This window comes from Parasteatoda tepidariorum, chromosome 6 (genome assembly GCF_982258835.1).
Source record: "Parasteatoda tepidariorum strain Cologne lab strain chromosome 6, Ptep-v5.0, whole genome shotgun sequence".
Lineage (NCBI taxonomy): Eukaryota > Metazoa > Arthropoda > Arachnida > Araneae > Theridiidae > Parasteatoda > Parasteatoda tepidariorum.
The window spans coordinates 115,866,340-115,891,415 of record NC_141760.1 but is presented as its reverse complement, the minus strand read 5'-3'; the positions used below and the strand labels follow the sequence as shown (position 1 = coordinate 115,891,415).

General features: G+C 32.8%; 1 protein-coding gene across 1 annotated transcript in view; it reads left to right on the top strand.

Moving 5' to 3' along the window:
- The first annotated feature begins 23,981 nt into the window (after nucleotides 1–23,981).
- LOC107454505 (N-acetylglucosamine-1-phosphotransferase subunit gamma) overlaps nucleotides 23,982–25,076 on the top strand; it is a 45,434-nt gene continuing 44,339 nt past the window's right edge. Inside the window, exon 1 of the mRNA XM_087166513.1 lies at nucleotides 23,982–24,138. Coding sequence (XP_087022639.1) covers nucleotides 24,087–24,138 — 52 coding nt within the window. The 5' untranslated portion in view covers nucleotides 23,982–24,086. The remainder of the gene's footprint in view (nucleotides 24,139–25,076) is intronic.

Here is a 25,076-nt window from a genome sequence, read left to right as displayed (position 1 = left end):
AAATTTTTACTCTGCTAAAATCGTACCCTGTTACAATTGACCCCCTCTCCCCTACTCCCTAATTCTCCTATAAGTATTTCCCGTGGAAGGGAACACTATTACTCTGTAATATAATACCTGGTCCAACTAAAATATTATAGGTCAATATTAAGGTCTGATATCGCGCCTTGCGTTAGTTAACCATTGAAAGATGTCTTTGGATTTTTAAAGGATTTTAGAAGTCTTATTTCTTCATTTTAAGCTTCTCAGAACACTTTATTTCACGTAGGCATACATTGTAAACTTTAGGGTCACGCTTTGTACCCCCTAATTGACCTATAAATATTTCCTGTGCTAGGGTACACTATTACCCTGTAATTTAATACCTGGTCCATCTAAAATATTATAGGTCATTATTAAGGTCCGATACTGTGCCGTTAGTTAACAATGAAAAGTGTCTTCGAATTTCCTTGTTTTAATGCACTTTTTTAAAATATGCATCGTGTACCCCCTAATTGACCTAGTATTATTTCCTGTGGTAGGGAACACTATTACCCAGAAATATAATACCTGGTCCAACTAAAATATTGTAGGTCAATATTAAGGTCCGAAATCGGGCTTTACGTTAACATTGAAAAGTGACTTCGAATTTTCTTGTTTTAATACAGTATTTAAAATATACATAGTGTACCCCCTAATTGACCTATAATTATTTCCTGTGGTAGGGTTTACTATTACCCTGAAATAAAATACCTGGTCCAACTAAAATATTATAGGTCAATATTAAGGTTCGATACTGTGCCGTTAGTTAACATTGAAAGTGTCGTCGAATTTCCTGGTTTTAATGCACTATTTAAAATATACATAGTGTACCCCCTAATTCACCGATAATTATTTCCTGTTTGAGGGTACACTATTACCCTGTAATATAATATGTGGTCCAATTTAAATATTATGGGACAATATTAAGGCCCGAAGAAGGACTTTAAGTTAACATTGAAAAGCGACTTCGCGCTTCCTGTCTTTCAAGGGTTTTGGAAGGCGAATTTACTCGTTTTGAGCAATAGTGACTTAAGTCAATTTTAAGGTCTGATATCGTGCCGTTTGTTAGCATTGAAAAGTGTCTTCGAATTCCCTAGTGTTAATGCACTATTTAAAATATACATAATTTACCCCCTAATTCACCTATAATTATTTCCCGTGGTAGGGTACACTATTACCCTGTAATATAATATGTGGTCCAACTTAAATATTATAGGTCAATATGAAGGTCCGAAATCAGGCTAACAGTGAAAAGGGACTTCGCGCTTCCTATCTTTAAAGGGTTTTAAAAGGCGAATTTCCTCATTTTAAGCTCTTCTGGACACTTATTTCAGATACGCACACATAGTAAAATACAGGAAGTCATTGTGTACCCCCTAATTGACCTATAATTATTTCCCGTGGTAGGATACACTATTACCCTGTAATATAATACCTGGTCCAACTAAAATATTATAGATCAATATAAGGGTCTGATATCGCGTCTTGCGTTAGTTAACCATTGAAAGATCTCTTTGAATTTATAAGGCATCTTAGAAGTCTTATTTCTTCATTTGAAGCTTCTCAGAGCACTTTATTTCACATAGGCATAAATAGAAAACTTTACGGTCACGCTGCGTACCCCCTAATTGACCTATAATTATTTCCCGTGGTAGGGTACACTATTACCCTGTAATATAATAGGTGGTCCAACTTAAATATTATAGGTCAATATTAAGATCCGAAATCGGGCTAACAGTGAAGAGGGACTTCGCGCTTCCAATCTTTAAAGGGTTTTAGAAAGCGAATTTCCTCATTTTAAGCTCTTCCGAACACTTATTTTATATACACACACATAGTAAAATACAGGAACTCATTGTGTACCCCCTAATTGACCTATAATTATTTCCGGTGGTAGGATACACTATTACCCTGTAATATAATACCTGGTACAACTAAATTAATATAGGTAAATATTAAGGTCTGATATCGCGCCTTGCGTTAGTTAACCATTGAAAGATCTCTGAATTTATAAGGCATTTTAGAAGTCTTATTTCTTCATTTGAAGCTTCTCAGAGCACTTCATTTCACATAGGCATACATAGTAAACTTTAGAGTCACGCGGCGTACCCCCTAATTGACCTATAATTATTTCCCGTGGAAGGGTACACTATTACCCTGTAATATTATATATGGTCCAACTTATATATTATAGGTCAATATTAAGGTTCGAAATCGGGCTGACAGTGAAGAGGGACTTCGCGCATCCTATCTTTAAAGGGTTTTAGTAGGCGAATTTCCTCAATTAAAACTCTTCCGAACACTTATTTTAGATACGGACATATATTAAAATACAGGAATTCATTGTGCACCCCCTAATAGACCTATAATTATTTCCCGTGGTAGGGTACACTATTACCCTGTAATATAATACCTGGTCCAACGAAAATATTATAGGTCAATATTAAGGTCTAATATCGCGCCTTGCGTTAGTTAACCATTGAAAGATGTCCTTGAATTTTTAAACCATTTTGAAGGCTTATTTCTCCATTTTAAGCTTCTCAGAGCACTTTATTTCGCGTAGACATACATAGTAAACTTTAGGGTCACGCTGTATACCCCCTATTTGACCTATAAATATTTCCCGTGGTAGGGTACACTATTACCCTGTAATATAATAGGTGGTCTAATTTAAATATTATAGGTCAATATTAAGATCCGAAATCGGGCAAACAGTGAAAAGGGACTTCGCGCTTGCAATCTTTAAAGGGTTTTAGAAGGCGAATTTCCTCATTTTAAGCTCTTCCGAACACTTATTTTAGATACACACACATTGTAAAATACAGGAACTCATTGTGTACCCCCTAATTGACCTAAAATTATTTCCGGTGGTAGGATACACTATTACCCTGTAATATAATACCTGGAACAACTAAAATAATATAGGTAAATATTAAGGTCTGATATCGCGCCTTGCGTTAGTTAACCATTGAAAGATCTCTTTGAATTTATAAGGCATTTTAGAAGTCTTATTTCTTAATTTGAAGCGTCTCAGAGCACTTCATTTCACATAGGCATACATAGTAAACTTTAGGGTCACGCTGTGTACACCCTAACTGACCTATAATTATTTCCTGTTTTAGAATACACTCTCTCCCTGAAATATAATACATGGTCCAACGAAAATATTATAGGTCAATATTAAGGTCTGATATCGCGTCTTGCGTTAGTTAACCATTGAAAGATGTCCTTGATTTTTTAAACTATTTTAGAAGGCTTATTTCATCATTTTAAGCTTCTCAGAACACTTTATTTCGCATAGGCATACATAGTAAACTTTAGGGTCACGTTGTGTACCCCTAATTGACCTATAATTATTTCCCGTGGTAGGGTACACTATTACCCTGTAATATAATAGGAGGTCCAACTTAAATATTATAGGTCAATATTAAGGTCAGAAATCGGGCTAACAGTGAAGAGGGACTTCGCGCTTCCAATCTTTAAAGGGTTTTAGAAGGCGCATTTCCTCATTTTAAGCTCTTCCGAACACTTATTTTAGATACGAACACATAGAAAAATACAGGAACTAATTGTGTACCCCCTAATTGACCTATAATTATTTCCCGTGGTTGGGTTAACAATTACCCTGCAATATAATACCTGGTCCAACTAAAATATTATAGGTCAATATTAAGGTCTGATATCGCGCCTTGCGTTAGTTAGCCATTGAAAGATGTCTTTGAATTTTTAAAGCATTTTAGAAGTCTTATTTCTTCATTTTAAGCTTCTCAGAACACTTTATTTCACTTAGGCATACATAGTAAACTTTAGGGTCACGCTGTGTACCCCCTAATTGATCTATAATTATTTCCTGGGTAGGGTACTCAATTACCCTATAATATAATTCCTGGTCCAATTAAAATATTATAGGTCAATATTAAGGTCCGATACCGTGCCGTTAGTTAACAATGAAAAGTGACTTCGAATTTCCTTGTTTTAATGCACTATTTAAAATATACATAGGGTACCCCCTAATTCACCTATAATTATTTCCTGTGGTAGGGAACACTATTACCCTGTAATATAATATGTAGTCCAATTTAAATATTATGAGTCAATATTAAGGTCTGAAATCGGGCTTTACGTTAACATTGAAAAGTGACTTCGCGCTTGCTATATTTAAAGGGTTTTAGAAATCGAATTTCCTCGTTTTGAGCAATAGTGAATTAGGTCAATTTTAAGGTCAGATATCGTGCCGTTTGTTAGCATTGAAAAGTGCCTTCGAATTTCCTTGTTTTAATGCACTATTTAAAATATACATAGTGTACCCCCTAATTCACCAATAATTATATCCCGTGGTAGGGTTTACTATTACCCTGTAATATAATATGTGGGCCAACTTAAATGTTATAGGTCAATATTAAAGTCCGAAATCGAGATAACAGTGAAGAGGGACTTTGCGCTTCCTATCTTTAAAGGGTTTTAGAAGCCGAATTTCCTCATTTAAAGCTCTTCCGAACACTTATTTTAGATACGCACACATAGTAAAATACAGGAACTCATTGTGTACCCCCTATATCACCTATAATTATTTCCTGTGGTAGGGAACACTATTACAGTGTAATATAATATGTGGTCCAATTTAAATATTATGGGTCAATATTAAGGTCCGAAATCGGGCTTTAAGTTAACATTGATAAGTGACTTCGCGCTTCCTAACTTTAATGGGTTTTAGAAGACGAATTTCCTCGTTTTGAGCAATAGTGAATTAAGTAAATTTTAAGAACAGATATCGTGCCGTTTGTTAACATTGAAAAGTGTCTTCGAATTTCCTTGTTTTAATGCACTATTTAAAATATACATAGTGTACCCCCTAATTCACCTATAATTATTTCCTGTGGCAGGGTACACTATTACCCTGTAATTCGCCTTCTAAAACCCTATAAAGATAGGATGCGCGAAGTCACTTTTCAATGTTAACGTAAAGCCCGATTTCGGACCTTAATATTGACCCATAATATTTAAATTGGACCATATATTATATTACAGGGTAATAGTGTACCCTACCACTGGAAATAATTATAGGTGAATTAGGGTGTGACATTAGGTCACAGCCTAATTTATAAATATCCTGTTTTTTTTAATCAATAATACTAATTCTTTTAATTTTGTAATACATTCTTTTATTTCATCATCTTTCTTTAGCCCCTTAAGCGGTAGCGCATTTTGGACATTCTCCCCCTAAAATTCCTTACCAGCTCCTTAAAGGAGCCCCTTTATTTCGAGAATTTTCCACCCTTTTTTTTCTGAGAATTCCACTGGTCGTCGGCACCTTTCATCTCCGCGTGTTTGTTGTGTTTCTCAACCGTAACTTTTAACGCATAATCATTTTTTCATCTCAACTCGTGATTTTTAGGTAATTTAACTTTAACTTGCACAACATGCACTACAACTTCAATTTTAAGTTTTTGTATCTTATAAAAAGGATGAGCGCGAAAGACGAGGAGCTTTCGATAATTTGATGTCATATAAGTTGCTGCACTCCGCTTAACGGAGTTTTTAACATTTTTTGCTCCCACCTCCCTAAGGTGGAGAAGCTTTTTTTTCGAAGGATGGCCTCTCTGCGCCATCTTCTTTTGATGTTGGGATTCGTTCGCTGGAAATAACTCACCGATAGCCATGCTGTCCTTTTTTCATTACCTCTGATGAATTGCTTACTAAAGAATTTTCCTTTTCCTGACAAATTGGATTAATGTTTCATAAAGAATTTTCCTGACAAATTGGATTAATGTTTCATAAAGAATTTTCCTGACAAATTGGATTAATGCTTCATAAAGAATTTTCCTGATAAATCGGTTTTTAGTGCCTACTAAAGAACTCTCCAGATAAAATCTCCAGTTTTTTTTTAAAGGATGATCCGCTGACCAACTACCGTCAGGGATGGAAATCCCCCACAGTCCGTTTTCACTCCTGTTCCAGTCATCACTAGTTCCACATCCTTGGCATGAGCCATTCCTAAAATGATGTAGTGCCTCAACATAATGATTCGTCTAGTTTGTTTTTTCCTCCAATAAAACAATAGTGATTTTTTTTTCAAAAAAAGAACTGGACTGATTTTCTTTTTCCCTAGCCAAAAAGTTTTTTGGTTGTTTCATCCTAAACTCATCTCCGATCCAGGACTGGATATCTTTTTATGGATAAAAAAAGGTACGTGCTTTAAAATATACTTGGTATCTTCTAGAACTGTTTTTGAAGAAGAAGAATTGCTATTCTTCTGGGTTAGCCAAACTTCGTAAAATGTACAACTAACTATGTTTCACCCGGCCATTATTTTTTAGTTTTTTTTTCTCTTTTCTAAATTGTTATTTTTTTTGCAACTTTTTCATTCTTTCTATACCCAACCTTAATAGGGCATCTGGTGCCGTTCCGCTTTTCGGTTGGTGTATATAGTTTTTAACTATATTTATTTTGACCAGGGAACGTGTATTATTTCAAATTAAAATTTTTACTATGAGTAATGTAAGATATTATTATTCAATGTTTAATACATTTAATTTCAATAAATTTCTTTAAGTTTGGAGTAGGAAATGAATTGTTTATTTCAATAGTTTTTGATATTAGCCAAATAAACAATAATAAATTATGCAATGTAATCAAATTTTTTTTAATACACTTCATGTTTTGATTAGTTCATTAATATCTTGTTTTGGTTATTTACTAATTTGTTTCATACAATAACCAAATAGATAATTTTTAAGTTGAGATAATAATAATTATTTGTCATAATTTCTGTAATTGAATATTACAATTGTTTTATAATAGTGATTAAAAATAACGATTTTGATTAGGATGATTAATATAAATATTTTTGATTAAATAATAAGTAGTAATTGGATAAGATTTGGTAAATAATTTTTCATATAACAATTTAAAAATAAGATTCCTTTTATTCTATAAAATTGATGTTTACATAAATTATTTGAAAAATAAAATTTCTTCACAGCAATTGGTTAAAATAATAATCATTACTTAATATTTGGTAAATTCTATGTGTACTAAAAATTTTGCTTCGTATGCTTTTGAAATAGGTCATGTTTAATAATTTAATTGATTATTTTGTTGAAAGGTTATTGAATTGATTTTTAATATGTATTGCCAATGTCTTACTCTCCTATATTGCTAAATTATTAGTGTTCTAATATATTATACTACAATTGATTGGTTTTTTAAAATGTTTGGGTATTTATTTGCACTTTGAAATAATTAATGACAATATTTTTTTTTCTAATGGTTGATATTTCTTGTTTATGCAAGTATATCGTTATATGATTAATTTGAAGGGTTACCTAATTTTTAATTGTGTTTTTCTTGATACTAAAATTTATTATATTTCAATATATTATTTTCATGAGGTTATCAAAAGGTTACAATTAGTAATAATACCTGTGTAATTGATACTTTTATTATTTAAATTTTTTTCTCATTAGATGACCCCAATTCAAACCCGTAATAGAACGTATTCTAATCCAATAATTATGCCTGACAACGTAAATAACATAGAGGCCAATAGGCAAACACCTAAATTCAATTTCAATAGTCCAGAATTTTCTGGAAATTCTCAGAATGTAGAGTGGTTCCTGAACCAAATTAAAGATCTAGTAAAATTAAATCAATTTGATAATCCAGCTGCATTATACTTATTAAAATCAAAATTGTCTGGGGCTGCTCTCACTTTTTTTCAGAATTCACCTGAATGTAGGGTGGTCACAAAGTTCGAGGATGCATGTCAGCTGCTTCAAAATTTTTTCAAACAAGAAGATTCTTCCTCGGCTGACTTGGCAAAATTTCAGGCAATCAGCCTTTTGCCCTCTGAAACTATCAAAAATTTAGAATATAGGATAGATTCTCTTGCCCATAAGGCATATAACTTTATAAATGACCAAACTGCTTTGTCTCGGATAAAAGCCATGCAGTTCTTATCTGCAATCCCTTTGCACCTTAAGGAGACTATTCTCATTGAGGGAATACAAGATTACCGCGAGATGGTCAAAAGGGCCAATCATATTGTGACAATTCAACAATCATTAGCTGGATCGGCTACTCCTTTAGTCGCAGCTCATGCGGTGACTCAGTGTGCTTCTGCTGCACCTGATCAGCTCACCTTAATTTCAAAACAACTTGAAATGTTGGCAACAAAAATTGAGACTATGCAGTCTAATTGTAATATATGTTCGAAACCCCACAGCACTAAATTATGTCCCCTTTTAATTCACCCTGTACAGAACCAGGATCGGGTTGGACATGAACAACCTCGACCAACTCCAAACCTTCACTGTGTTTTCTGTAATAGGTCTGGGCATATCATGAGTGTGTGTCGAACGTATCTCAGACATTTAAGACAAAATTCATTCGGGCCATTGGCGATGCATTCTTTTCCGCCACAGTTCCCCATGGTTTCTCCCAGGTTCACTGCACCGCAGTATCCACCACCACCGATTCCTAGTCAAAATGAACAATTTAGACCGAGGGTTAATAATAATACTAATTATAGAGGTAACAATCCTTTAAACTCTCGCAGGAGGCAGTAGGGGATGGCCCTGTCTTCTCATCCACCAAACCATCCAAAATCTTTGATATAAATGAGTTTATGTCAAAATCGATGCATAATTCAAATGTTACTATTAGGGAATTTTTGACTAACTGTAACTATAAAGAAAACATTGAACACATAAATATTGTTTCACATGAAATTAATCTTCCTACAATTGCTTCTAACTTTAAAAATGTTAATGTAAATTTTCTACTCGATAGTGGGTCGTCAGTCTCATTATTGACATTAGATACTTTCAATGCAATTAGGGCTCATAATAAAGTAAAATTCTTATCAAGAAAAGTCCAAATAAGAACAGTTAATTCTCAGCTTCAATTTTCGGCGTGTGCTGAAATTTCCTTTAAAATCCATAATAATTTTTTTCGACATCAATTTTTTATTGCAGATATTAAGAGTGATACTTTTCAGGGAATTCTAGGTTTTGATTTTCTAAGAACACATAATGTTCTTATTAAATTCCAAGACGAGTTGGTGCAATTTAGTAATTTTTGTATTCCTTTAAATAATTTTGATAAGTTAGCTTCTAATCATACCAATAATGAACAGATTGATGTAGTTTTAAAAAATAAACTCACAATTGAGCCAGGCGAGACTGCCATTGCCCATTTAAGGATTAATTCTTTTGCTAATCAAACAAATAAAGAAGTGTATTTCACACCTACTTATAATTCAAAAATTAATATTCATCCTTCTCTTAATGTTGTTGACAATAATGTGTTTACTACAATAATCCAAAATAATTCTGATAACACTGTTCATTTAAATAAAGGCTTGAATATAGGTTATATTATTTGTAATTTTGTTGTCCAAAATAGTAATGATGGTAATAATGTAGATTTAAATGATTGTACTAATCTAGAACAGTGTAATTTAATTACTGCTTCTCAGGATATTTTAAATTTAAGAAAAGATGAACTAAAATCTACTGATTTTGATTTAGCACATTTAGACACTGATCAAAAATTAATTCTTCAGAACATTTTATTGGAAAATTTTGCTGCATTTTCTAAAACCATAAAAACTTTAGGATGTACTGATCGTGTAGTTCCCTCTTTAACATTGAAAAATGACAATGCAATAAAAACCTTACCATTTGAAATTCCATATGCTTTAAGGGATGACATTAAACAAGAATTAGATGAATTAGTGGAAGCCGGGATTATTCATAGGCATGTTAGCCATTGGGCTGCTCCACTAGTTTTAGTCAAAAAGAAAAACTCAGAGAATAGTCAAGGAAAACCTAAGTATCGGTTAGCTTTGGACTTAAGACTACTTAATGCAGTGGTAGAAAGCTCCACTTACCCTTTGCCTAAAATAAGCACTATAATTAATGAAATTTCTTCATATAAATTTTTCACAAAGTGTGATATTCGAGAAGCCTATAGGCAGGTTATGCTTCCTGAACACCTACAGGACATACTAACATTCACTACTCCTTTTGGATCCTTCGCTAATAGACGACTCGTTTTTGGCCTCAAAACGGCAGCGAGTACTTTCCAGGCTTTAGTAGACCTAATTATTGAGGAATTAAATACTGAGGGTATTAAAGGTATACATGCTTATCAAGACGATTTCCTAATCGGAGCAAATTCCTTTGAAGAAATGACTAATAGAATATCAGCGTTACTTAAAATTTTAACTAAATATAACTTAACTTTAGCTCCTAATAAATGTTCTTTCTTTAAAGATTCTGTTGAATATCTCGGTTTTGTAATTTCCCATAAGTGTATAACCCCTACTTCATCCAATATAGCCAAAATTACTTCATTTGCTACCCCTCGTAATGCCAAACAGGTTAAGAAGTTTATAGGTGTGTGTGGCTTTTATCGCCATTTAATTCCAAATTTCGCCCAATTAATTGCTGTGTTGACTAAAGTTGCTACAAAGCAATCTAAATTTAAATGGAGTGACGAACAACAGCGGGCATTTGATGCATTACAGAATGCATTTTTTTCGAAACCTTTTGTTCAATTACCAGATTTCAGTAAACCGTTTTTCCTAAATACTGATGCGAGCAAATTAGGCATTTCAGCAGTTTTGATGCAGGAGCATGAAGGATCTCTTCGCCCTGTCTCTTTTTTTAGTAAGGCTTTGTCCAAGTCTGAGAAAAACTATCCCGCCATCAAATTGGAGCTTTATGCAATCTTTAAGGGTGTTACAGCATTTAAATCTTACCTCTATAATAGAAATTTTACAATTCTGAGTGATAGTAAACCCCTAAAACATTATCGCAAGGTTACATCACCTGCTGATATTATCACACGTTGGTTGCTTGCTTTAAGTGAATATACTTTTGAGTTTATACATATACCTGGTCATGAGAATGTGTTAGCCGACTGGTTTAGTCGTTCTCCTGATCCTAATTTTTGTCAACCTGCGTTAAATAGTAATGAATCTGAACTAATTTTACCTTTCATTGATATAAATGAAGACCATGTAATTCATGCTTTAACTAATAATGACTCCCCTCTTGAAATTTCTTTAGACACATTTAAATCGGAACAATATAAAGATCAAAATATTCAGGAAGTTATTTCTCTTTTAAACAATCCCACTTTAATTAATCAATCTAAGACTGAACATTTCTTTTTAAATGATGGTATATTAATGTATGCCACTGAGGTTTTTCCTCATAAACACAGAATTGTAGTTCCAAATTCATTAAAATCTAAAGTGTTAAATATTTGTCATGTTTCCCATTCTGGTATTCAAAAGACGTATGAGCTTGTGTCTAAAAGATATTTTTGGAAAAGTTGTTACAGTGATACCTGTAATTATGTTAAGTCTTGTGAATTATGTATTAAACATAAACAGTCTGCGAGCAAGCCTGCTCCTTTAAAATCAATGTGGCTACCTCAGAGGCCTGGACAATTTGTCTCAATGGACATTGTAGGACCCATTAAGAATTGTGGATATATTTTAACTTTCATAGATCATTTCTCTAGACATTTAATTTTAAACCAACTAGTCAATTTAACCACTGAGACTGTTTCTAAACATTTAATGAATTATATTACTCATTATGGTAGAATGTTATACCTATTAACAGATCTAGGCACTCAGTTTAAAGCTGAGGTTTTTGAATTAATCAATAAAAAGTTAGGCATAAAATTAGCCCATAGCAGTGCTGCTCATCCTCAAAGTAATGGAATGAGTGAACGCATTAATCAAGCTATTAAGTCTTCTGTTTTAACTTTACATGAGAAAGGTGTGTCATTTGCAACCAGCTTATTAATTCACCAAAATATATACAATGGTTCAATTCACTCGTCAACTAAATTCACCCCTAACTTACTTCATTTTGGTCGTAATTTGGCCTTAATTTTTGATTGTTTTGAAACTAGTGTCGAACCAATACATTTGGATAAATCTCACTATTTATTGGAGACCTTAAATGAGCTCAATATTGCATATGAAAATGCTTACCATAATTTTGAACGAGCACAAGTCAAACAAAATTCGAGACAAGGTGCGAAAGCAAAATTAAGATCACTAAATATTGGTGATATTGTCTATTTAAAACATACTAATGTGTTTAAACCTAAATTTGATGGTCCGTTTACTATTTTATCAAAATTTAATGATGTGGATTATGTAATCCAACTGTTGGACAATACAAGGGCACCTAAACTAACTGTTCATATAGACCGTTTACGTCTATGTCCTCATAGGAGGCAAAATTTGCTTTTTCATCCCTCTTTGGATACCTCCCCTAGTGTAATTGATAGTGATATGACTCTCCCTAAGGCTTGTCCTTACAATTTAAGAAGTAAATAATTTTTTTCTAAATAAATTTGTTTGAATGTAACATTGATATGTGTGATGGGTGTTATTTGGGTATCGGTGTATATGATGCTGGCCGTCATATCCGCGGAACATCGGGATCCTGTAGTACTTGTCAGGCAATACCAGTGATTTTTTTGTTTAAATTTTTGTTGATATACAGTTCTTGTAACTAATTTTGTCAATAATTCTAACATTTTTAATTGAATGAGGTATTCAAATAGTGATATGGTTTCTTATGGTGGATGATGAGCAGTGCCCTCCTTTTTGCGACTCTACAAACTTTATAAGTATGGGTTCGTTTTTGTGGTTGTTCATGTCTAACTGATTGCAATTCTTTTTAACAAATATTTCATGTTAATATTTGTATTTTTTTAAATTACGTAAACACATAATTGTAATTAATTAATGACGTCTGATTATCGAATGCCAATTTTTTTTGTTTTTCGACCCTGTAGTTCTGTACAGTTTTTTTTTTTCCTTTTCTAGTATGTCATAAGTCACTATTATTACATACAAATTTTTTTGGATTTTTGCAGAGTGTGAGTTCTCTTTGCATTAGTAATGTATACAAGTACACCTCATTGTACATCTCAAGGTGTCACAACGGTTGTTATGATTTTTTTATTGTTTTGTGTTATGTTGTTTTATACAAAATTGTTGATGCTGAGTTTGTTCATTGTATATTGTTCAGCAATTTTTGTTAGGTAATGCTTTTTGTAAGCAATGTGTCAAGGCCTTGTTTTGTGTTTGTTTTGTTTTTAGCAGTTTTTTTTGGTCAAAGTTCTGTGAGTCAATTTGTTGTTTTTAAGTGTTAAAATTCCTTGCAGTTTTTGTTAAGTTTAATGTTTTGCCTAGGCTTTTCCTGTTACAACTAGTAAATTTAATTGCAATTTTTTTAAAATTTTTTTTCAAGTCTAAAATTAATAATGTTAATGCACTTATTGCTCTCACTAATGACTTTGATTTGTTTCAGGTATACAGTTTGATGTGTACTAAATTTTTTTGTCGTTTTAACTCGGATTACTACTTATCAATCTTGTTTGATTGGTTTCATTTTTTTCTCAAAATTCACTTAATGGATTGATGTACAAAATGTTGTACAAAGTTTTTCGTTTAAGCTCGGAGTATTGTCAGTCTACAATGGTAGCCTGATTTTTTTTGTTTGTTTGCAATTTTTCAATTTTTTTTCATAATAAATTCCAGCAAACAAATCAATTTCTTTTCAATTCCTTCTTACAAGGAATAATTTGAGTTAATGTCCTTTACCTCAAAACATTTGCTTTTCCACTATTACTAAGTGAGATTTTTTTTTTTTGAATAATCAATTATCCATTTTACCTCCTTAATGTTATTTGATTTGAGGAAGATTTTCTCAGTCTACTTCATGTAGCCTGAATTTTTATACGGGTGTTATTGCACTTATAGGCATTCACATGCATCAAGGCATATGTTGTTTAAGTTTAATTTATAGTACATGTGTTGACGATTCTGTGTCAAAATGTTTGTTTTCATTTAGCAAACAATTAAGATTGTTTTGTGTTTTTTTTCGTCCATTTATCAAACAATTAACATTGTTTGCCTTTTCACTAATCAAGATGCAGCCATGTAAAGCTGCTTATATGTATGTGTTGTTATGTGTTACTAATTCTTTGTATGTCTTATGTTTGAGGCACAGCTTTTCTCATTTCAGACTCTTACTATCAAAAGTTTTGATATAGATTGTTATGTAAACATCTGACTATTTGTAAGTGGAGTAGTGGTGAACTGGAGTTGCAGGCTGTTAGAACTTAATTTCATTTATAAATTTTTTTGGATTAATATTTTTTGGCAAAAACAAAAAAAAAAAAATTTTCTTCAAAAATTTTTTTCTGCAGTGGGGGGTATAATGTGACATTAGGTCACAGCCTAATTTATAAATATCCTGTTTTTTTTAATCAATAATACTAATTCTTTTAATTTTGTAATACATTCTTTTATTTCATCATCTTTCTTTAGCCCCTTAAGCGGTAGCGCATTTTGGACATTCTCCCCCTAAAATTCCTTACCAGCTCCTTAAAGGAGCCCCTTTATTTCGAGAATTTTCCACCCTTTTTTTTCTGAGAATTCCACTGGTCGTCGGCACCTTTCATCTCCGCGTGTTTGTTGTGTTTCTCAACCGTAACTTTTAACGCATAATCATTTTTTCATCTCAACTCGTGATTTTTAGGTAATTTAACTTTAACTTGCACAACATGCACTACAACTTCAATTTTAAGTTTTTGTATCTTATAAAAAGGATGAGCGCGAAAGACGAGGAGCTTTCGATAATTTGATGTCATATAAGTTGCTGCACTCCGCTTAACGGAGTTTTTAACATTTTTTGCTCCCACCTCCCTAAGGTGGAGAAGCTTTTTTTTCGAAGGATGGCCTCTCTGCGCCATCTTCTTTTGATGTTGGGATTCGTTCGCTGGAAATAACTCACCGATAGCCATGCTGTCCTTTTTTCATTACCTCTGATGAATTGCTTACTAAAGAATTTTCCTTTTCCTGACAAATTGGATTAATGTTTCATAAAGAATTTTCCTGACAAATTGGATTAATGTTTCATAAAGAATTTTCCTGACAAATTGGATTAATGCTTCATAAAGAATTTTCCTGATAAATCGGTTTTTAGTGCCTACTAAAGAACTCTCCAGATAAAATCTCCAGTTTTTTTTAAAGGATGATCCGCTGACCAACTACCGTCAGGGATGGAAATCCCCCACAGTCCGTTTTCACTCCTGTTCCAGTCATCACTAGTTCCACATCCTTGGCATGAGCCATTCCTAAAATGATGTAGTGCCTCAACATAATGATTCGTCTAGTTTGTTTTTTCCTCCAATAAAACAATAGTGATTTTTTTTTCAAAAAAAGAACTGGACTGATTTTCTTTTTCCCTAGCCAAAAAGTTTTTTGGTTGTTTCATCCTAAACTCATCTCCGATCCAGGACTGGATATCTTTTTATGGATAAAAAAAGGTACGTGCTTTAAAATATACTTGGTATCTTCTAGAACTGTTTTTGAAGAAGAAGAATTGCTATTCTTCTGGGTTAGCCAAACTTCGTAAAATGTACAACTAACTATGTTTCACCCGGCCATTATTTTTTAGTTTTTTTTTCTCTTTTCTAAATTGTTATTTTTTTTGCAACTTTTTCATTCTTTCTATACCCAACCTTAATAGGGCATAGGGGATACACTATGTATATTTTAAATAGTGCATAAAAACAAGGAAATTCGAAGACACTTTTCAATGCTAACAAACGGCACGATATCTGACCTTAAAATAGACTTAATTCACTATTGCTCAAAACGAGAAAATTCGCCTTCTAAAACCCTTTAAAGATAGGAAGCGCAAAGTCACTTTTCAATGTTAACGTAAAGCCCGATTTCGGACCTTAATATCGACCCATAATATTTAAATTGGACCACGTATTATATTAAAGGGTAATAGTGTACCCTACCACTGGAAATAATTATAGGTGAATTAGGGGGTACACTATGTATATTTTAAATAGTGCATTAAAACAAGGAAATTCGAAGACACTTTTCAATGTTAACTAACGGCACGGTATCGGACCTTAATATTGACCTATAATATTTTAATTGGTCCAGGAATTATATTACAGGATAATAGTGTACATTACCTCAGGAAATATTTATAGGTCAATTAGGGGGTACACAGCGTGACCCGAAAATTTACTATGTATGCATATGTGAAATAAGTGCTTCTGAGAAGCTTAAAATGAGGAAATTCGCCTTCTAAAAAGCTTTAAAAATAGGATGTGCGAAGTCCCTCTTCACTGTTAACATAGAGCCCGATTTCGGACCTTAATATTGACCTATCATATTTAACTTGGACCGCATATTATATTACAGGGTAATAGTGTACCCTTCCACGGAAAATAATTATAGGTGAATTAGGGGGTACACTATGTATATTTTATATAGTGCATTAAAACAAGGAAATTCGAAGACACTTTTCAATGCTAACAAACGGATCGATATCTGACCTTAAAATTGACTTAATTCACTATTGCGCAAAACGAGGAAATTCGCCTTCTAAAACCCTTTAAAGATAGGAAGCGCGAAGTCACTTTTCAGTGATAACGTAAAGCCCGATTTCGGAGCTTAATATTGACCCAAAATATTTAAATTGGACCACATATTATATTACAGGGTAATAGTGTTCCCTTCCACGGGAAATAATTATAGGTCTATTAGGGGGTACACAATAAGTTCCTGTATTTTACTATGTGTGCGTATCTAAAATAAGTGTACGGAAGAGCTTAAAATGAGGAAATTCGCCTTCTAAAACCCTTTAAAGATTGGAAGCGCGAGGTCCCTCTTCACTGTTAGCCCGATTTCGGACCTTAATATTGACTTATAATATTTAAGTAGGACCACATATTATATTGCAGACTAATACTAAACTCTACCTCGGGAATTAATTATAGGTGAACTAGGGGTACACTATGTATATTTTAAATAGAGCATTAAAACAAGGAAATTCGAAGACACTTTTCACTGTTAACGTAAAGCCAAGTATCGGACCTTAATATTGACCTATAATATTTAAGTTGGACCACATATTATATATCAGGGCAATTGTGTACCCTACCAAAGGAAATAAATATAGGTGAATTAGGGGACACACTATGTATATTTTAAATGGTGCATTAAAACAAGGAAATTCGAAGACACTTTTCAATGCTAACAAACGTCACGATATCTGACTTTAAAATTGACTTAATTCACTATTGCTCAAAACGAGGAAATTCGCCTTCTAAAACCCTTTAAAGATAGGAAGCACGAAGTCACTTTTCAATAATAACGTAAAGCCCGATTTCGGACCTTAATATTGACTTATAATATTTAAGTAGGACCACATATTATATTACAGGGTAATAGTGAACCCTACCACGGGAATTAATTATAGGTGAACTAGGGGGTACACTATGTATATTTTAAATAGTGCAATAAAACAAGGCAATTCGAAGACACTTTTCAATGTCAACTAACGGCACCGTATCGGACCTTAATATTGACCTATAATATTTTAATTGAACCAGGCATTATATTACAGGGTAATAGTGTACCCTACCACAGGAAATTATTATAGATGAATTGGGGGGTACACTATGTATATTTTAAATAGTGCATTAAAACAAGGAAAATCGTAAACACTTTTCAATGCTAACAAACTGCACGATATCTGACCTTAAACTTGACTTAATTCCTTATTGCTCAAAACGAGGAAATTCGCCTTCTAAAACCCTTAAAAGATAGAAAGCACGAAGTCACTTTTCAATGTTAACGTAAAGCCCGATATCAGACCTTAATATTGACCCATAATATTTAAATTGGACCGCATATTATATTTACAGGGTGATAGTGTACCTAACCACAGGAAATAATTATAGGTGAAGTAGGGGGTACACTATGTATATTTTAAATAGTGCATTAAAACAAGGAAATTCGAAGACACTTTTCACTATTAACGTAAAGCCCGATATCGGACCTTAATATTGACCTATAATATTTAAATTGGACCACATATTATATTACAGGGAAATAGTGTACCCTTCCACGGGAAATAATTATAGGTGAATTAGGGGGTACACTATGTATATTTTAAATAGTGCATTAAAACAAGGAAATTCGAAGACACTTTTCACTGTTAACGTAAAGCCCGATTTCGGACCTTAATATTGACCCATAATATTTAAATTGGACCACATATTATATTACAGGGAAATAGTGTACCCTTCCACTTGAAATAATTATAGGTGAATTAGGGGGTACACTATGTATATTTTAAATAGTGCATTAAAACAAGGAAATTCGAAGACACTTTTCAATGTTAACTAACGGCACGGTATTGGACCTTAATATTGACCTATAATATTTTAATTGGACCAGGTATTATATTATAGGGCAATTGCGTACCCTACCTCAGGAAATAATTATAGGTGAATTAGGGGGTGCTCTATGTATATTTTAAATAGAGCATTAAAACAAGGAAATTCGAAGACACTTTTCAATGTTAACTAACGGCACGGTATCGGACCTTAATATTGACCTATAATATTTTAATTGGACCAGGCATTATATTAAAGGTTAATAGTGTACCCTACCTCGGGAAATAATTATAGGTGAATTAGGGTGTACACTATGTATATTTTAAATAGTGCATTAAAAGAAGGAAATTCGAAGACACTTTTCAACGTTAACTAACGGCACGGTATCGGACCTTAATATTGACCTATAATATTTTAATTGGACCATGTATTATATTACAGGGTAATAGTGTTCCCTACCACAGGAATTAAGTAAAATTCAATTGGGGGTATACAGCGTGTCCCTAAAGTTTACTATGTATGGTTATGTGAAATAAGTGTTTCTGAGAAGCTTAAAATGAAGAAATAAGACTTCTAAAATACTTTAAAAATTCAAAGACATATTTCAGTGGTTAACTTACGCTAGGCGCGATATCAGACCTTAATATTGCCCCATAATATTTAAATTGGACCAGGTATTATATTACAGGCTAATAGTGTACACTACCACAGGAAATAATTATAGGTCAATTAGGGGGGACACAGCGTGACCCTGAAGTTTACTATGTATGCCTATGCGAAATAAAGTGTTCAGAGAAACTTAAAATGAAGATATAAGCCTTCTAAAAAGCTTTAAAAATTCAAAGACATTTTTCTATGTTATGTAATGGCACGGTATCGGACCTTAATATTGACCTATAATTTTTAAATTGGAGCAGGTATTATATTACAGGGTAATAGTGTACCCTTCCACGGGAAATAATTATAGGTCAATTAGGGGGGACACAATGAGTTCCTGTATTTTACTATGTGTGCGTATCTAAAATAAGTGTTCGGAAGAGCTTAAAATGAGGAATTTCGCCTTCTAAAACCCTTTAAAGATAGGAAGCGCGAAGTCCCTCTTCACTGTTAGCCCGATTTCGGACCTTAATATTGACCTATAATATTTAAGTAGGACCACATATTATATTACAGGGTAATAATGTACCCTTCCACGGGAAATATTTATAGATGAATTAGGGGGTACACTATGTATATTTTAAATAGTGCATTAAAACAAGGAAATTCGAAGACACTTTTTAATGCTAACAAACGGAACGATATCTGACCTTAAAATTGACTAAATTCACTATTGCTCAAAACGAGGAAATTCGCCCTCTAAAACCCTTTAAAGATAGAAAGCGCAAAGTCACTTTTCAATGTTAACGGAAAGCCCTATTTCGGTCCTTAATATTGACCCATAATATTTGAATTGGACCACATATTATATTACAGGGTAAAAGTGTACTCTACCACGGGAAATAATTATATTTCAATTAGGGGGTACACTATGTATATTTTAAATAGTGCATTAAAACAAAGAAATTCGAAGACATTTTTCAATGATAACTAACGGCACGGTATCGAACCTTAATATTGATCTATAATATTTTAATTGGACCAGAAATTATATTACTGGGTAATAGTGTACCCTACCACAGGAAATAATTATAGGTCTATTAGGGGGCATACAGCTTGACCCTAAAGTTTACTATGTATGCTTATGTCAAATAAAGTGTTCTGAGAAGCTTAAAATGAAGAAATAAGCCATCTAAAATCCTTTAAAAATTCAAAGAAACTTTTCTATGTTAACTAACGGCACGGTATCGGACCTTAATATTGACCTATAATTTTTAATAGTTACCACGTATTATATTACAGGGTAATAGTGTACCCTACCACGGGAAATAATTATAGGTCATTTAGGGGGTACACAGCGTGAGCCTAAAGTTTACTATGTATGCCTATGTGAAATAAAGTGTTCTGAGAAGATTAAGATGAAGAAATAAGACTTCAAAAATGCTTTAAGAATTCAAAGACATCATTCAATGGTTAACTAACACAAGGCGCGATATCAGACCTTAATATTGACCTATAATATTTTAGTTGGACTAGGTATTATATTAGAGGGTATTAGTGTACACTAACACAGGAAATAATTATAGGTCAATTAGGAGGGACACAGCGCGACCCTAAAGTTTACTATGTATGCTTTTGTGAAATAAAGTGTTCTGAGAAGCTTAAAATGAAGACATAAGACTTCAAAAATGCTTTAAAAATTCAAAGACATCATTCAATGGTTAACTAGCGCAAGGTGCGAGATCAGACCTTAATATTGACCAATAATATTTTAGTTGGACCAGATATTATATTACAGGTTAATAGTGTACCCTACAACGGGAAATAATTATAGATGAATTGGGGGGTACACTATTTAGGGGTATAGGTCAATTAGGTCATCCTATAATTATTTCCATTGGAAGGGTACACTATTTCCCTGTCATATATTACCTGGTCCAACTGAAATATTATAGGTCAATATTAAGGTCCGATATCGCGACTTATGTTGGTGAACCATTGAAAGATGTCTTTGAATTTTTAAAGCATTTTAGAAGTCTTATTTCTTCATTTTAAGCTTCTCAAAACATTTTATTTCACATAGGCATACATAGTAAACTTTAAGGCCACGCTGTGTACTCCCTAATTGACCTAAAATTATTTCCTGTGGTAAGGTACACTATTACCCTGTAATATAATATGTGGTCCAATTTAAATATTATGGGTCATTATTAAGGTCCGAAATCGGGCTTTACATTAACATGAAAAAGTGACTTCGCGCTTCCTATTTTTAAATGGTTTTAGATGGCGAATTTCCTCGTTTTGAGCAATAGTGAATTAAGTCAATTTTAAGGTCAGATATCGTGCCGTTTGTTAGCATTGAAAAGTGCCTTCGAATTTCCTTTTTTTAATGCACTATTTAAAATATAAATAGTGTACCCCCTAATTCACCTATAACTTTTTCCTGTTGTTGGGTACACTATTACCCTGTAATATAATACCTGGTCCAATTAAAACATTATAGGTCAATATTAAGGTCCGATACCGCGCCGTTAGTTAACATAGAAAAGTGTCTTCGAATTTCCTTGTTTTAATGCACTATTTAAAATATGCATAGTGTTCCCCCTAATTCACCAATAATTATTTCCAGTGGAAGGGTCCACTATTACCCTGTAATATAATATGTGGTCCAACTAAAATATTATTGGTCAATATTAAGGTCTGATCTCGCACCTTGCGTTAGTTAACCATTGAATGATGTCTTTGAATTTTTTAAGCATTTTAGAAGTCTTATGTCTTCATTTTAAACTTCTCAGTACACTTTATTTCACAAAAGCATACATAGTAAACTTTAGGGTCACGCTGTGTCCCCCCTAATTGTCCTATAATTATTTCCTGTGATAGGGTACACTATTACCCTGTAATATAATACCTGGTCCAATTAAAATATTGTAGGTTAATATTAAGGTCCGATAACGTGCCGTTAGTTAACATTGAAAAGTGTCTTCGAATTTCCTTGTTTTAATGTACTATTTAAAATATACATAGTGTACCCCCTAATTGACCTATAATTATATTCCTGTAATATAATATGTGGTCCAACTAAAATATTATGGGTCAATATTAGGATCCGAAATCGGGCTTTACGTTAACAGTGAAGAGGGACTTCGCGCTTCCAATTTTTAAAGCTTTTTAGAAAGCGAATTTCCTCATTTTAAGCTTCTCAGAAACACTTATTTCACATATCCATACATTGTAAATGTTTGGGTCACGCTGTGTACAACCTAATTGACCTATAAGTATTTCCTGTGGAAGGGTACATTATTACCCTGTAATATAATACCTGGTGTAACGTAACTAAAATATTATAGGTCAATATTAAGGTCTGATATCGCGCCTTGCGTTAGTTAACCATTGAAAGATGTCTTTGAATTTTTAAAGCATTTTAGAAGGCTGTAGTATAATAAAGTGTTCTGAGAAATAAGCCTTGAGAAATAATGAAGAAATAAGCCTTCTAAAATGCTTTAAAAATTTAGAGACTTCTTTCAATTTTTAACTAACGCAAGGCGCGATATCAGACCTTAATATTGACCTATAATATTTTAGTTGGACCAGGTATTATATTACAGGGTAATAGTGTACCCTACCACGGGAAATAATAATAGGTCAATTAGGGGGTACAACTTGAGTTCCTGTATTTTACTATGTGTGCGTATCTAAAATAAGTAGTCTGAGGAGCTTAAAATGAGGAAATTCGCCTTCTAAAACCCTTTAAAGATAGGAAGCGCGAAGTCCCTTTACACTGTTTGCCGGATATCGGACCTTAATATTGACCTATAATATTTTAATTGGACCAGGTATTATATTACAGGGTAATAGTGCACTTTACCACAGGAAATAATTATAGGTGAATTAGGGGATACACTATGTATATTTTAAATAGTGCATTTAAACAAGGAAATTCGAAGACACTTTTCAATGCTAACAAACGGCACGATATCTGACCTTAAAATTGACTTAATTCACTATTACTCAAAACGAGGAAATTCGCCCTCTAAAACCCTTTAAAGATAGGATGCGCGAAGTCACTTTTCAATGTTAACGTAAAGACCGATTTCGGACCTTAATATTGACCCATAATATTTAAGTTGGACCACATATTATATTACAGGGTAATAGTGTACCCTTCCACGTTAAATAATTGTAGCTCAATTAGGGGGTACACTATGTATATTGTAAATAGTGCATTAAAGCAAGGAAATTCGAAGACACTTTTCAATGTTAACTAACGGCACGGTATCGGACTTTCATATTGACCTATAATATTTTAGTTGGACTAGGTATTATATTACAGGGTAATAGTGTACCCTGCCACAGGAAATAACTATTGGTCAATTAAGTGGTACACAGCGTGACCCTAAAATTTACTATGTATGTCTATGTGAAATAAAGTGTTCTAAGAATCTTAAGATGAAGAAATAAGACTTCTAAAATGCTTTAAAAATTCAAAGCCATCTTTCAATGGTTACCTAACGCGAGGCGCGATATCACACCTTAAGTTTGACCTGTAATATTTTAGTTGGACCAGGTATTTTATTACAGAGTCATAGTGTGCCCTACCACAGGAAATAATTACAGGTCAATTAGGGGGTTCACAGCGTGACCCTAATGCTTACTATGTATGCATATGTGAAATAAAGTGTTCTGAGAAGCTTAAAATAAAGAAATAAGTCTTCTAAAAAGCTTTAAAAATTCGAAGATATTTTTCAATGGTTAACTAACGCAAGGCGCGATATCTGACCTTAATATTGTCCCATAATATTTAAAATGGAGCAGGTATTATATTACAGGCTAATAGTGAACACTACCACAGGAAATAATTATAGGTCAATTAGGGGGTGCACAGCGTGACCCTAAAGTTTTCTATGTATGCCTATGCGAAACTAAATAAACAACAACAACTAAAACAAATAACAACAACTACTAATAACAATAACTAAATAAACAACAACTAAATTCCATTCGTTTAGCATTGCGTCATATGTTGTTCCTACTAAATCGAAGTAGTTTTTTTTTTCTTTATATTATACCCAATTAGAGACCCTGATTATGACTGTTTGAAAATATTGCCTTAGAATAAGCAGAAGTTAGCAGCTTTATACTTTCAAACCGGAAGTAATGTTGGTCAAGTGCTCTGGATTGTTGTTGTAAACATTTATTCTGAAAACATCATCAGAATGCTTCAAAATTTTGTCAATTATCTTTTAAGAATTGAAATTTTCATTTTTGGTTTGTACCCTCGATCTCATGCTTTACTTTTTTATAACAATTAGATTTGTTACATAGTATGTAATAGAATATGTTATAATATACTGCAGGGGTCTATCCAGGCCAAATTTACTACCGTTTAGCGGTACCTTCACAAATTCAACTTTAGGAAAAACGGAAGTTTCACAAAATACTTTTTCTTAAAATTTTATTTTTGTATCCCTTAAGAAACGATAAATCCATATTTTTGTGTTGATTTTTTAATATAATTTTTAATTTTTCACAAATTATGTCTAAATTTTCACAAATTAGGTACCTCTCAGAGAAACCTAGACAGACCCCTGTACTGTTATACATTTGTTTGAACCTGTTTTGTATTCGAGTTGTTATGTATAAAACATTTGTTTAAAACACATGTTTTTAATTTGCTTAAAAGGGTGATTAGAATACCAGTTTCAAATATTGTTACTAAAACTCATTGCCTTTGGGCAAACCACTACTTTTTTGAAAAAAAATAATTAGCAAATTCAAATAATTATTCAGTGTCCTGGCAATGGTAGTTTACAAGACAGGTATCTGTACAGAAATATTCACTGGTTCTTTTTTTTATAATATGAACTAAAAATTATAACATTTCGTTCACTATAACAGGATTATTATCTTTAAAAAAGAGTTTATGATCGTTATTTAAGATCTCAAGTCGCAAAATGTCTTGTCCATCAGACCACTGTGCGTTGAGGTTTAAAACACAAATTTAATGCTTTTAAATGATTGTTATGAGAGTCCCTGACAAATTGCAAATGGGTGAAAATTATTTATGTTTTATTCATGAAAAAAAAAATGATTTGCCTATTTGGAAGTTTAAAACATTTTAAATGAATTAGTATTTTCCAAGTTTAATTAAATTCTACAGATTTGAATGAAAATCCTAAAAAACTGTAAACTATATAATTAGACAA